This window comes from Hypanus sabinus, chromosome 6, assembly GCF_030144855.1.
Source record: "Hypanus sabinus isolate sHypSab1 chromosome 6, sHypSab1.hap1, whole genome shotgun sequence".
NCBI classification, from domain to species: Eukaryota; Metazoa; Chordata; class Chondrichthyes; order Myliobatiformes; family Dasyatidae; genus Hypanus; species Hypanus sabinus.
Genome location: NC_082711.1, coordinates 79,614,424 through 79,630,506, shown reverse-complemented (window position 1 = coordinate 79,630,506; position 16,083 = coordinate 79,614,424). Strand labels below are relative to the sequence as shown.

Here is a 16,083-nt window from a genome sequence, read left to right as displayed (position 1 = left end):
ACACCCCATTATAGGTGAAACTACCTTGGTTTCCTTGGCTGCGTAAGTCTAGGGAAGACAACCTCCGGCCCCACCAAACTCATGAGATTGAGGCGCACTTGATCCCACCCCAAACCCTGGTTTGTGTGGATGCTGTGTCATTTGCTATCCTGTTACAAATTAATGCCACAAAATAACAGACAGTACACTGTATATGACTAAAGGAATTATATTTATGGATTTTAACTGAAGGGTTAGTAAACAATAACAAAAAGAAAAGAGCCCATTTTAATTAAACAGTCAAATGTGCACAAGTTGGAGCTCATCTTGAGCTTCTCTGTCACTCACACATTGGGCCCTCGGTCAACGTGAAAGCACACACCACCTTGCGAACATTGCTTGCAATCCATCTCGAACAAACAGGTCTCCCACTGGATTGCATGCTACGACTGGTTTTCCCGAGTGTCTTCTCTCTTCATCCCCTCTTGAACAAAAGCCCCAAGCCCAACCGTATTGTCCTTCAACAAGAAAACCTCCCACTACTTGGACAGCACACATTCCACATCATCCCTTATCTTCAACAATAATACAAACAGGCTGAAAGCAGAACAGCAGCTCTTACAGAACTGCTAAATGAAATACCTACAGCATAACAGTAAAGATGTGAACCATGTGTACATAGGAAAGACGCACAGTCTTTGGGAATGGCCCAGAATGCTGCTAGGGTTTAAAGAGCAGGTTCTACGAGGAGAGGTTGCACAAGTTTGGGTTGTTAGCTCTGGAGTGGCAGAGACTGAGGGGAGATCTGAAAGAAGTTTATAAAATGAGAGGCACAATAGTGTAGAAGCCAATATATTTTTCACAGGATTGAAAAAATTACTATAAAGCTGTAATAAGAAATTTAACAAAATAGATAAATTTTACCTTCATCAAATCTCCCCTCATTCTTTCCTGGAGTGTAGAAGAATGAGGGGCTATTTGATAGAGGTATATAAAATCACAAGTGGTATTTTCCACTGATTTCATCCCTCTTTTTCCACTGAGGCTGGGCGAGACTAGAACTAGAGGTCATGGGTAAGGGTGAAAGTGAAATGATTTTCACTCAGAGGGTGGTTAGAGTGCAAAGCAAGCTGCCAGTGGAAGTGGTGGATACGGGTTCAATGCAACATTTAAGAGAATTTCGGATAAGTACATGGATCTGAGAGGCATGGAGGGCTGTGTCCAGGTGCAGGAAAAATGAGACTAGGGAGAATAATAGTTTGGCATGGACTAGATGAGCTGAAGGGCCTGTTTCTGTGCTGTAATTTTCTATTACTATATCTAATACTAGAGCCATGCATTTAAGGGGAAAGGAAAAATGTTCAAAGGATATGCCTGGAAAAGTGTTTTCTCACACAGACAGCAGTGGATGGCTAGAATCTGCTGCCAGTTGCTGGTGTATTCACATACGACTGAGGTGCTTAAGAGGTTCCTAGACAGGCACATAGATATTGCAGAGAATGGAGTGATGTGGAGCATGCATGGCAGAATGGTTAGTGTAATTAGACATTAGTTTAATTAGTTTAGCTCGACATTGTTGATGCTTGTTGGTTAAATGCATTGTATCCAAGGGTTAATATTTTGGTAGAATGCCACTCCAATTGCAATATTATGTGTGTGTGTGGTCATCAACAGGATTAAAATACGACCTGAAGCTGACAAGTTTTGAAATCATAGATATGCTTTTTATAAACATGAGAAGCCAGATTGTCAGCCATATTTTCAAGACAGTTTCTAACTTATAACATTTAACGGTTTTTGATGGGCAAAGCTCTCTGACCATCAAGACTCAATTCTTAAGTTGCATTTAAAATAACACAATCTTAATTGTCAATTAAGAACTTCGGTAATTTTGTTGAGTCATGAAAGTGCTTTGGCTACATTTGTTAACTTAAATTTTGCCATAATATATCATAACCATTATCCTCAGTTAAAATATCATCCTTTTGAAATGTTATTTTTAAAACAATATTTTTCATTATTATTCTGATGAAATCCTGTTTCAAACCAGGAACTTTGGGTGATCTCTTGTTGATGGTATAGCTGGCTTGAATAAAATATTATGGGAATCAAAAATGTCAACAGATTGATTTAGATAGATAGATAGATACTTTATTCATCCCCAAGGGGAAATTCAACATTTTTCCAGTGTCCCATACACTTATTGTAGCAAAACTAATTACATACAGTATTTAACTCAGTATAAATATGATATGCATCTAAAATCACCCTCCCAAAAAGCATTATTAAATAGCTTTTAAAAAGTTCTTAAATAGTTTACTAAAGCTCAGTCCTAACCCCGGCACCTTAACATGTCTTGCCCCCGGTGGTTGAATTGTAGAGCCGAATGGCGTTGGGGAGTAATGATCTTTTCATCCTGTCTGAGGAGCATGGCATTGACAGCAACCTGCCGCTGAAGCTGCTTCTCTGTCTCTGGATGGTGCTGTGCAGAGGATGTTCAGGGTTTTCCATGATTGACCGTAGCCTACTCAGCGCCCTCCACTCTGCCACCGATGTCATACTCTCCAGTTCTGTGCCCACGACAGAGCCCGCCTTCCTTACCAGCTTATTAAGACGTGAGGCGTCCCTCTTCTTAATGCTGCCTCCCCAGCACGCCACCACAAAGAAGAGGGCACTCTCCACAACTGACCGATAGAACATCTTCAGCATTTCACTAGAAACATTGAATGACGCCAGCCTTCTGAGGAAGTACAGTCGACTCTGTGCTTTCCTGCACAGGACATCTGTGTTGGCAGTCTAGTCTAGCTTCTCATCTAACTGCACTCCCAGATACTTGTAGGTCTTAACCTGCTCCACACATTCTCCATTAATGATCACTGGCTCCATATGAGGCCTAGGTCTCCTAAAGTCCACCACCATCTCCTTGGTCTTGGTGATATTGAGATGCAGGTAGTTTGAGTTGCACCATATCACAAAGTCAAGTATCAGTTTCTTATACTCTTCCTAATGACCATTCCTGACACACCCCACTATGGCTGTGTCATCAGCGAACTTCTGCACATGGCAGAACTCCGAGTTATATTGGAAGTCTGATGTGTACAGGGTGAACAGGACCGGAGAGAGCATGGTCCCCTGTGGCGCTCCTGTGCTGCTGACCACCGTGTCAGACCTACAGTCTCCCAACCGCACATACTGATTTGGAATACAGACTGATTTAAAATAAATAAAAATTTGTAGGATCTGAATCAACCTTGGGCTCATTTTTATTGCTAGTTTTTAAATGTTTCTGCGAGTACAGAAACAATTGAAAGTGCTATAGTCAAATGGAAGAAGTGTTATGATGCACTTTATAATGCAACTGAGTATAAATTATGTAAAACAGGAATAGCAGAAAGTTTTACCCTGGAGGGGTGGTGGGTAGAGGGGCACTACAGTAATGTAGTAGTTAGCACAATGCTATTGCAGTTGGGGTGTCAGAGTTCATTTCCAACACTGTCTGTGAGGAGTGTTTATTCTCCTTGTGACCGACCTTATGCGTTTTCTCCAGGTGCTCCGGTATCCTCCCATAGTCCAAAGGCATTCTGATTAGTAGGTTAATTGGTCATTCTAAATAATCCTCTGATTAGACTAGGGTTGAATAGGTGGGTTGCTGGATGATATGGTTCATTGGGCTGGAATGGTCTTTTGCCAGTTATGTCTCTAATTAAATAAAGAAAATAAATTCCTATTGAGCCGTTCTATAACACCTTCAATTTCCAAACAAAGATAGCATTATGCTTTGCATTTTTCTGTTATATTGAAGTTTCAGATGGTTGCCAATTATTATTGATGAAACCTAAGGATATTTTTTTTTTACAGTTAGTTATTCATGCTCTTGCTACAGCTGACAGATGTGATGAGACAAGCTTGCGCCTAATGTTCGCTTTTCCAAAGGACGTAAATATTTCAGCTGTGACTGCAGAACTCTGCACCTTGACATTTTGGGACCGTTATAAACTTGTTCTAACAATCAGCCATAACATAGATTTGAGGTGCATCGCTTATAAGGTAAAGCAAGCACTATTTCATACAATCGTGATTATTACTTGTTTTTCTTCATACCATTCCATTCTATCTTTGTGATTAGTGTAACTGTTACATTAAACTGCAATACCCTGTCTCTTTGGCTTGATGGATTATCTTCCCAATATCTGTCAGAAAATCAAAGCAGCTGCTGAGCTTGTAGTTTTTGGTACATTTTAAACATTGTTTTGTTTGAAGGATATGTGAAGTGGATAAATTTAAACACTGATCTTTTGGCAATGGCAGCAGAGATAAAAAGTCAATTACCAAAGTTCAGAAATGTAAAACAAAACAGATTGAATGTGCTATGTTATAATTAACTCCATGTGGTTTGTAGAGGAGAGAGTATTCAGTCTATCATGCTTGCTAGAACTTGTATTTACTCTCACTGAGGAGATTTCAAATTCATTCTAATATAGTAAAGGGATTTATTCTGCTTTACCTGGCAATGTGATGAAATCCAAGTCAAGCCATGTGGTTTTAGCATTGCCCACCAGGTCCAGGACTAACCTCTCAGTATAATTACCCGGAGCAGCTCTGATAATTTGACCCAGAATTGTTCCAGGTTTCATCACACTAGTTTTACATTAGCCCCAGATATGAGCACTTTGCCCAGAAGTGGAATGATTACACTCAAAATAATGTACTAACAAGAAAATGGAGGGATAGTAAATGGAGCATGAAGAAAGATATTTACATTATAATGTTATTGTAGCGAACAACAGCGTGTATGATTTGTGGAACTAATACATTTCGAAGTTGACAATGAGCTACTGAATTTTCACTCTGTAGCACTAGGTTTCAAATATCCTTCGGTAAAGAACATTTCATATTGTGCTTTTGCCAGGCCTTTCTGCCAATGATGATGTCCCCTCAGGCAAATGAGATAATGAAGGACATCCTGGAAGTGTTCTCTGAAATTACCTCTCTGGCATCGAAATCATTACAATTCCTGGAACTCATTCCCAAGCTTCTAGATACTGTCAGGAACATGAATCTTCCAGTAATCTTTGAATTCGATGAGGTACAAGGTCTTTACTAAAATGATTTTCAAAATATTACATTCAATTTTTCAGTATTTTAATGGGTGATATTTAAAAATTTTGAGAACATGCATCTTCCTTTGTTCCAGCTGATGCTCCAAGAACTGCCATCTGGTAGCTTGTTCCTTCCCATTTATATACTTTTCATTTTCATATAATGAGTTTAAGTAGTGTATTTATAGTGTTATTTATATCTAAGTTTACAAAAAATCAATAGAGGTGGACTATGTGAAACAGAAAAATAATAAAAGTAGCACACACAAGATGCTGGAGGAAGTCAGCAGATTAAGCAGCATCTATGGGAAAGAATAAACAGTTGACGTTTCAGGCCGAGGACCTGAAGAAGGGTCTTGGCCCAAAACATCGATTGTTTATTCTTTCCCATAGATGCTGCTTGATCTGTTGGGTTCCTCCAGCATCCTATGTGTGATCCTTTGGAATAACAGAATCTGTAGAATTTCTCATCTTTTTTAAATCATAAAAGTGAAGTTTTAGGATTAATAGATACCTTATTGCTTTTTGGGAGTTGTCAATTGACTATTAAACTGTCTACAGGGCTTGGACCTGTTCTTGTTTATCTGATAACACTTGGATCTGTTGGGTTGAAGATGCAAAGCAGACCCAGGGCTGTTAGGAGATCAATATGATTATAGACAGTATAAAAGATGGTTCTAGAATAGATCTGGTCACCACCAGAGTTCACTATACCTGAGAATCGCCTATTTAAAAAAAAAACTAAATGTAGTGTTTAGATGCTCCTGTCAACAGAATGGTGACTGATTAAGGCACATTTGGAAGATGGTAAGCAATTCTAGTACCACACTTTAGGAAGGATGTGATTATGCTGAGGGTTCACCAGGATGCTGCCCTGAGATGGAATGTTCTACTTGTGAGGAGAAATTGGAAGGACTTGGCTTGTTTGCCCGACAGCAGAGGCAGTTAAGAGGTCTAAATAGTGAAGACTACAGAAAAACTTTCCTCTTATCAGGACTGAAAAAGTAGGCTTAGGGTAAGGGGCAAGAGGTTAGGGGGGATCTGAGGGAGACCTTTATCACTCAAGAGAGTGTTGACTACTCTGAATGTGAAAGCAGAGTTACAGACAACATTTAAGCATCCAGACAATTACTGAAATCACTAATCTTTGCACTATGCCAGAAGATGAAATTAATACAGATGTTGCCCAGTGGTTGCAATGAACATGGTGAGCTGGATGCCCTGTTTCAATGCTGCATGACTGCAATTCCAAGAAGGCATAGGTTTAAGGTGACTGGTACAAATTTTAAAGTGGGTTTGAGAGGCAAGATTTTTTTTTTACACAGAAAGTAATTATATCTGGAGTACATTGTCGGTGAAATATTGAAGGTGCATGACTCTAAAATAGGCAAAGTGGAGAGGAATGGGGTTCTAATACAGTCAGATGGGATTAGTGTTGATGGACTAAAAGGTCAACATGGATGTGGTGGGCCTAAGAGCCTGTTTCTCTTCAATTCATCCCTATGATTCCCATATGGAAAATGGCTCTGATCCTTTTGCACTGATCCTACACCTGCCTCATTGTTTTTCTCCAAATTTCCAGTAATACCTGCCATCCCTATACCAAGTGTTAACATTGACTTGCATACTAGGTGCAATTTATAATGACCAACACTCGTTTCATTGAGATGTTGATGGAAACTACAGCTCTTGTATGTCAGGAAATGTAGAGGAGGATTGCCCCAAATGCAGAGCAACAGATTCAGCAATGAACAATAACTTTAACAATAAACAGCAAAATAACAAGCCACAAAGCAAGAGAGAACAGATACTAAACTCACAGGCAACAAGGTAACCAAAGGTGAAGAGCAATTCATTGAGGTTCACTGGTTCAATGTGGAAATGGCTGCAGGTGATGAGTTGGAAACAAGTATCAGGAGACTCCTGTTAGCTTGCTGGAGACTGGGAGGAGCTTTCATGGGCGGGCCTAACACTGTATGAAATCCATATGGCCATGAGGAGAATATGCAAACTTCGTACAGAAGCATTGGAGGTTGGGGTTGTATCTGGATCATTGGAATTGTGAGGCAACTGTTCTACTACTGGCTATATCACTTTGTCAGCCCAACAAATGGAAACATATTTGGATCTTAGGAATAAGGAGTTTATGCAGACAAGAAAAATGTATCATTGACTGGAAGAAAGCATTTGTCCTCTTTATATATTGGGTTTCCTCAGGCTGGTAAAATTGAGGATTAAAATAACTCCTCCCAAGTTCCACTCTCAAAGATGAGTTAAATATTTGTTGCTGGAAATCCACTGGTTGCACTCCCAAACCCAACCCTTCTTTGCCCTTCCCCCCCACCTAGCCTAACGTATAGTAGTGCTCATCTTTTTATTCTGAGAGTCTGAAAGATGACTGACATGATATGTTTTTCAAACTATTCAGAACGTCCAAACAAGGTCATTGGGAGATTCTTCCTCTAATCCGCGGGATGCCATCTTCGAAGGAATTTGTAAAACAAAATCAAGCAGCCTGTTTGGTGATGGATTGGCATTCTCAAAGCTCCCTCAAATTAAAGAACTCACTGAGGAAGATTACATCAAGTACAAGATTCCTACAAATACCAGTAAGGAAGCCATAGCCATATAGAGGACTATAACAGAATTGTATGGTGTATAGTTAGAATCACCTGTTTCTATTCAGGTTAAATGGCTTTATTTCATTTTGTTAAAAATTATATTTTACAATGTTCAAAATTAATGCTTGAGAATCATGTGGATCAGAAATTGAACAGACATTGGAACAGAATAGAGTGATGCCAGGAATAGAAAACAATAATTGCAAGTAATGGATGTTGATAGGAGAAATAAATAAAAGGCAAGCATGTGATCAGATGTAGAACAATAAGTGGGACAGTATTCTGAAAGGACATGGGATTCTTCACATGCTACTTCCACAGTTCTGGCAGGATATACATACTTATTGCAACAACATACATTTTTAAGAAGTATTATCAATTTCAAATTCTATTTGATCACAGGAAGTAACTAGCCTATCAATTTGTGGTTGGTAGCAAAGAAATTACATTAATCTTTGACCTTAACCAAAAACTCCCCACAAAGAGTTAGGGACCTTTGTGGCAAGATCTTCTAATGATCCAATGTCTATTCCTATCAGTTATGAACTCAGCAAGATACTTGCCATCCAGCAGCTATGAAATTTTAAACATCACCAAGCTGGGCGAAAAGAAAATCATGATAAAGATTTGCAGTACACCAGAAAGCAAGAAGTATAGTCATAAGCTAACTTCTTATACAATATAGACTACTAAATGAAGAATGAAATGTACATATCTGATAAAGTTAGAAATTGATATACATAGAAGATTAAAATTATCTTTTGTTTCAAAGTCCTCTGTATTTTGAATAAATTGTAACATAGACATATAAAATATTTGGAATCACTTCATTCTGCACACTCTTCAGTATACACTTGTAATATATGTATTTAACCTAAGTAGCGAGACCTTCAAAATTTAGATTTTGAACACATAAATATATTAAGGAATTAAATTTCATTTGTGATAGAATAAATGAAATGGAGGCAGAACATTTAATGCAATTTTTGAGAGGGGGTTGACTGGCTAAAGAGGTCAGAATTAGCCAATGCTTGCGGAATAAGTGCCAAGATTTTGGATTTTTTGTCTATAGATCTTATATGTGAGCTGGATGTGTAGTCAATTGAAACTTCAGATTAATATAATCAGTTGATGTGAAAAGCTCACTAATTCTGCTTTTTTTTAAAAAATTATATATTAGCTCCTTACTGCATGGATTTTTATGAGGATATTCTGAAAGCACCAAATGGGGCTTTGTTATGGACTTTCTTGAAGCCATTGCTACTTGGTGAAGTGCTGTTTGCTCCCAATACATCAGAAATCCTGACATTGATGGAGAAGGTAAGGGGATGCAAAATACTGGATATCTCACAGTTCTTCTTCATTGAACTCTGTGTCTGGCATTTGGGATAGATCTTAATAATATGCAGCAATGCCCAAAAAGACAGAGTAAAAGTAAATGAATATAGATTGAGGAGAGGATAAACTTGGCTATGTTTCACCATTGAAAGAAGATTTTTAAAATGCAGATGTTAGAAATATGAAACAAAAATATGCTGCAAACATTCAGCAGGCCAGTCAGCAACTGTGGAAAGATATCACCTGAACTGCAGATATTAAAATTCTGAACCCTGCATTTGTAAAATTGTCTTCACTAAAATAATTGTAACTACCAACTGCTTATCTGTTTCTTTCAGCATACCCATCTTGTCATTATGCTGCTACTACACTTACTTTAATTATGCATGCAGTATCTTTGCTGCTAAATTTAAACTGATACATTAGCTGACTGCATAGATCAGCGCAGCCTTTTAAAAATTTTAAAACAGAGGGAGACCTGGCTAAAATGGATATAAAGTCATAGAAAAGTACAGCACAGCAACAGGCCCTTTGGCCCATCTAGTCAGTGCTGAACAATTTTAACTGTCTAGTTCCAATGACTTACACCCTGACCATAGCCCTCCATAACCCTCCCAACTATGTACCTATGCAAACTTCTCTTAGAAGTTGAAATTGAGCTTACATGCACCACTTGTACTGGCAGCTCATTTCACACAGTCATGATCCTCTGAGTGAAGAAGTTTCCCCTCACTTTCCTCTTAAACATTTCAGATTTCATCTTTAACTCATGATCTCTAGTAGTAGTTCTACCCATCTTCAGTGGGGAAAGCCCTCTTGTATTTGCCCTATCTTTACTCCTCATAATTTTGTTTACCTCTATCAAATCTCCCCTCATTTTTCTCATTGCTGGGAATAAAGTCCTAACCTTAGATCATAAGATATAGAAGCAGAGTTAGGCCATTTGGCCCATTGAGTCTGTTCCAACATTTCATCATGCCTGATCCAATTTTCCTCTCAACCCCAGTTTCCTGACTTCTCCCTGTATTGCTTTGTGCCCTGACCAATCAATAATTTATCAACTTCTGCCTTAAATATACCTTAAAGTCTTAGCCTGCACAGCTGTCTGTGGCAAAGATTTCCACAGATTCACCAATCTCTGGCTAAAGAAGTTCCTCCTCATCTCCAATCTAAAAGGATGACCCTCTGAAACCTTGAAACCATTTTCTTAACAATCAACTCCAAATTCTTCCCAACCACTGAAGTAGGCTAACTGGCCTATAACTTGCCACAGAAGGCAAAGAGTGGTTGTAGATAGGTCATATTCTGCATGGAGGTTGGTGACCAGTGGTGTGCCTCAGGGATCTGTTCTGGGACCCTTACTCTTTGTGATTTTTATAAATGACCTGGATGGGGAAGTGGAGGAATTGGTTAGTAAATTTGCTGATGACACAAAGGTTGGAGGTGTTGTGGATAGTGTGGAGGGCTGTCAGAGGTTATAGCGGGACATTGATATGATGCAAATCTGGGCTGAGAAGTGGCAGATGGAGTTCAACCCAGATAAGTGTGAAGTGGTTCATTTTGGTAGGTCAAATATGATGGCAGAATATAATATTAATGGTAAGACTCTTGGCAGTGTGGAGGATCAGAGGGATCTTGGGGTCCAAGTCCATAGGACGCTCAAAACAGCTGTGCAGTTTGACGCTGTGGTTAATAGAGCATATGGTATATTGGCCTTCATTAATCGTGGAATTGAATTTAGGAGCCAAGAGGTGATGTTGGAGCTATATAGGACCCTGGTCAGACCCCACTTGGAATACTGTGCTCAGTTCTGGTCACCTCACTACAGGAAGGATGTGGAAGCCATGGAAAGGGTGCAGAGGAGATCTACAAGGATGTTGCCCGGATTGAGGAGCATGCCTTATGAAAACAGGTTGAGTGAACTTGGCCTTTTCTCCTTCGAGCGACGGAGGATGAGAGGTGACCTGATAGGGGTGTATAAGTTGATGAGAGGCATTGATGGTTTGGATAGTCAGAGGCTTTTTCCCAGGACTGAAATGGTTGCCACAAGAGGACAGAGGTTTAAGGTGCTGGGGAGTAGGTACAGAGGAGATGTCGGGATAAGTTTTTTACTCAGAGAGTGGTGAGTGCGTGGAATGGGCTGCTGGCAACGGTGGTGGAGGTGGATACAATAGGGTCTTCTAAGAGACTTTTAGATAGGTATATGGAGCTTAGAAAAATCGAGGGCTATGGGTAAGCCTAATAATTTCTAAGGTAGGGACATGTTGGGCACAACTTTGAGGGCCAAGGGGCCTGTATTATATTGTAGGTTTTCTATGTTTCTAATTTCCTCTTCTTCAGCCTCCCTCCCTTTTTGAAGTGTGGAGTGACATTTGCAATCTTCTAGTCTTCTGGAAACCTTCCAGAATCTAGTGATTCTTGAAAGATCATTATGAATGCCTTCACAATCCCTTGAGCTACCTCTTTCTGGGGTGTACAGCATCAGGTCCAGGTGACTTATCTACCTTCAGACCTTTCAGTTTCCCAAGCACCTTCTCTCTAGTAATGATAACTTCACACACTTTATGCCCCCTGACACTTGAAACTTACACCATGCTGTTAGTGCCTTCCACAGTTAAGACTAATACAAAATACTTATTCAGTTCATCCACCATTTCATTGTCCCCATTACTGCCTCTCCTGCATAGTTTTCCAGTGGCCCAACATCTACTCTTGCCTCTCTTTTATACTTTATGTATCTGAAGAAACTTCTGGTATTCTCTTTAATATTACTGATTAGCTTACCTTCATATTCCATTTTTACCTAAATGAATTTTTTAGTTGCAGTCTGTTGGTTTATAAAAGCTTCCCAGTCCTCAGACTTCCCACTAATTTTTTCTCTATTATGTTTTCTCTTTGGTTTTTATGTTGGCTATGCCACCTCCTTCTATTCAATTTAATCTTTCAACCTATTAAGTCTTTCCTTATAACTCCAATTGTTCAGTCCCAGCAACATCCTTGTAAGTTTTCTTTGTACTCTTTCAACCTTACTTCCATCTTTACAATTGTCCAGCGACTAAAATTGCACACAATGCTCTAATTTAGGCCTCACCATCGTCTTACACAACTTCAACATAACATCTGATCCCCTGTACTCAATATTTTGATTTATGGAGGCCAGTGTGCCAAAAACTTTCTTTACAACCCTATTTACCTATGCCGCCACTTCAATGAATCATAGATCTGTATTCCCAAATCCATTTGTTCTATTGTACTCCCCAAATGCTCTACCACTCACTGTGTAAGACCTACCGTGGTAGGACCTGCCAAAATGCAACACGTCACATTTGTCTGCATTAAGATCCATCTGCCAATTTCAGCCCATTTTTCCAGCTGGCCAGATCCTGCTGCAAGCTCCGATAGTCTTCTTCACTATTCCCTACACCCCCCATCTTGGTATCATCCACAAATTTGCTGAACCACTTTAATATCCAGATCATTGATTTACAGTAGATGACAAACAACAATGGACGCAGCACTGGTCCCTGTGGCACTCCACTAGTCACAGGCCTCCAGACAGAGAGGCAACTATCTACTACCACTCCCAGGCATCTCCCACAAAGCCAATGTCTAATCCAATTTACTACCTCATCTTGAATAATGAGTGACTGAACCTTCTTGAACAACCTCCCATGTGGGACCTTGTCAAATGCCTCACTAAAGTCTATATAGACAACATCCACTGCCTTGCCTTCATCAATTTTCCTGGTAACTTCCTCGGAAAAACTCTATAAACTTGTTTAGACGTGACATACCACATAAAAACTATGCTGACTATCCCTAATCAGTCCCTATCTATCCAAATTCTCATACATCTGGTCCCTTAGAATACCTCCCAATAACTTACACACTACTGATGTCAGGCTCACTGACCTATAATTTCCTGGTTTATTTTTAGACTGATAACATTAGCAATCCTCCAATCCTTCGGTACCTCACCTGTCACTAAGGATGATTCAAATACCTCTGCTAGGTCCCCTGCAATTTCTGCACTAGCCTCCCATAGTGTCTGAGGAAACACTTTGTCTGGCCTTGGGGATTTATCCACCCTAATTTGCCTCAAGACAGTAAGCACCTTCTCCTCTGTAACCTGATTATGATCCATGACTTTGCTGCTGTTTTGCCTCACTTCCACAGCCTCTGTCAGCCTCCCGAGAAAATACAGATGCAAACAAGCCATTTAAGATCTCCCCCGTCTGTTTTGGCTGCACACATAGATTGCCATCCTGATCTTCCAGAGGACCAATTTTTTCCCTTGTAATCCTTTTGCTCAGTATATCTGTAGAATTCTTTCGGATTCTTTTTCACTTTACCTGCTTGGGCAACCACTTGCCTTCTTTCTGTCCTCCTGATTTCTTTCTTGTTCTCATGTCTCTTATACTCTACCGTACCTCATTTGTGCCTACCTGCATTGTTTATACTTCTAATTAACTCACTGAAGAAATTATGTTGCCCCTTCTTTGGAATAATTTTTAATAGTCTTTTGGGTACTATAGAAGATGGGGTCAATTCTGGCAAACACTCAGCTATTCCATGAGACTGAGTTAATATTCCTGCTCTTCCTGGTCCCATACAGATCTAAAACATATACCAAGACATATACCTACTTTTAGTAAAGATTTTCCAGTAGGTGCTTGTAAAATATCCATTATGACCTCATTATGACAGGAGAAATATGCTGCATTGAAGTTTCACCCATTTTTGCACGCAAGTTGGAACTGGTGTACTACTATACATCAAAGATCCCATTTTGGATATCTAAACAGTTTCCTGCCTGTTTTGGCTGCAGGTATTCTGCATGTTGAAAATTAGGTAAACAAGCACACAAGATCCACACTGGAACTTAAGGATGGAAACTCCTAACTGCCTTTTAAAAGTCAACCACGGTTACCAAACTGAAGCCAAACTTAAAATTTGGTTCCTCTCTGATTTGATGCTGCCTAATCTGCTGAATATTTCCGGCATCTCTGCTTTTTATTTTTAGCTAAAAGTTAACTCCTTCTCAGTGTATTACTGCCGCAAGATACACAATGTTTCCAAACTGATCTTGATCCTTTAACTAATTTCATATAATGGATTTCTGAAGTGTACTGTAGTTGCAATTCTTGTCATTGTTTCTTTTCTGTATTTTATCCAGGCTAATAGGTTACTGAAAACAGTTGAAAACTTGACGATGTATTCAAAGTTGTGGCTGAAAGCTACAGATATTTTTGTTGAAGGAAACTTTATGTTAAATGACCTTAAGGCAAGTAAAAAGTAACACTGCTCTATTTAGTAGAACATAAAACAGAAGTATCAGTTTGAATATTAAATTCATATTTCATAATCTTGTAAATTAACTTGAATAATAGAAATTTTGTTCTTAAAGCAGTCACAAAACTAATTATGTGTTGTGCATAATACCAATTTTGTATGTACTTAGTATTTTATTGTATTTCAGTGGCACAAATGCCATACAACCGGCAAACGTAGTAGTTACTCTGTATCAATAAAATCCTATAATAAAAATTAAATGAATAATCAATTAATCATTTTTGGTGGTACATAGAATGTTAGATATCAAACCAGGAATAGAAGTTTATTCTTGGTCTCATGCACCGTGCTCCAAGAACCAATTTCACCCCTACCCAGTTATTGATCTGGAAACTTTTTGATTCATTTGAACAGCCAAGTAGGACCATAGCATGATGCTGACATATTTTCCCTCTTTGTTTAAACATTCATATTTCATTTCAACATGTTGCATCCTTGTGATCAAATAGTTCTCTAATTATTCTCCAGTACAAAGTGTAATTTCCTTCACCCCCTTGAAGTGTTCTAATCTGAACGCAGTAACAGAAGTAATTTGATGCAACTATTTTTAATATTTCTTTATATAGCAATTACAGCATGGAAACAGGCCATCTCGGCCCTTCTAGTCCGTGCCAAATGCTTACTCTCATCTCGTCCCACCTACCTACACTCAGCCCATATCCCTCCATTCCTTTCCTGTCCATATACCTATCCAATTTTCTTTTAAATGACAAAATCAAACCTGCCTCTACCACTTCTACTGGAGTGCAGTAGAAACTTTATGGTACAGAAAGGGTTAGAGCAAGCTTTCAGTCCATTAGTGTCTATGTCAACTGTTAGGACAATCTCATCAATCTCACTCCCTCACTCACTTCAATAACTTTATCTCACGTACCCATCAATTCCTACCAAGTCACACTAAGGATGATTTACATTGGACAAGTAAACTATCAGCCAACACATCTTTGGGATATGGAAGGAAACCAGAACACTCAAGGGAAACTCAAACAGTCATTGGAAGACATGCAAGTTAGGCTTCACATAAAGAGCAGCAGAAATCAGGATTGAATGCAAGTTGCTGAAGTTTGTGGCAGCAGCACTGATTACTGTGATACTATATCACCCTGTAGTTCCCTTTGTGATTGTTCTCAACAGTACATCCTTATTTAATGAAACATTATGTCAATTTTAATATTCCATTCGAGGCACTGTATGGATGAGCTTAACATAAATAGATTTTTTTGTTATAGGAGGCTTTGCAAAACCGTTTCGTACGCAACTTAATTCAGAGCCAACTGGATACTAATGTTGACCAGCTTTTGAAAACTTTACAAGATTATGGTACAGTTCTGATTTTTGTGGCTCTTTATTTTGTGCTGTTTTGCCTGCTTGTATATTTCCATTCTGTACTCAAGGGTGAACTTTGTTCTTTGGCTACCCCACCTCTGGGAGCAGTGAAACACATTTCTCAGATGTATGCATACCTGTCTGTTAGATCTAGGTTTTGAGCTGCCTGTCTTGGATCCCTCCAGTTGCTGGGAGGTCCTAGAATAGTGACACATTGTTAGATTTTTTCAGGCACCCATTGCTCGGATGCTGCATAGGTGACGGGGTGGTGTCTACCATAGGAGGTGTAAGGCGCTCCTTCCCTCCACTAGTTTGCAGATCACCCTTGGGAAAGATGTAGTTCTTGCTTAGCCCGTGAAGCCATGGGA

At 39.3% G+C, this 16,083-nt stretch overlaps 1 protein-coding gene across 1 annotated transcript in view; it reads left to right on the top strand.

Annotated features, from left to right (window-relative positions):
• Positions 1 to 16,083, top strand: part of LOC132395165 (ATP-binding cassette sub-family A member 13-like) — a 205,445-nt gene that overhangs the window by 99,624 nt on the left and 89,738 nt on the right. Inside the window, exons 26-31 of the mRNA XM_059971462.1 lie at positions 3,838 to 4,026; positions 4,889 to 5,065; positions 7,507 to 7,687; positions 8,880 to 9,019; positions 14,214 to 14,321; positions 15,619 to 15,709. Coding sequence (XP_059827445.1) covers positions 3,838 to 4,026; positions 4,889 to 5,065; positions 7,507 to 7,687; positions 8,880 to 9,019; positions 14,214 to 14,321; positions 15,619 to 15,709 — 886 coding nt within the window. The remainder of the gene's footprint in view (positions 1 to 3,837; positions 4,027 to 4,888; positions 5,066 to 7,506; positions 7,688 to 8,879; positions 9,020 to 14,213; positions 14,322 to 15,618; positions 15,710 to 16,083) is intronic.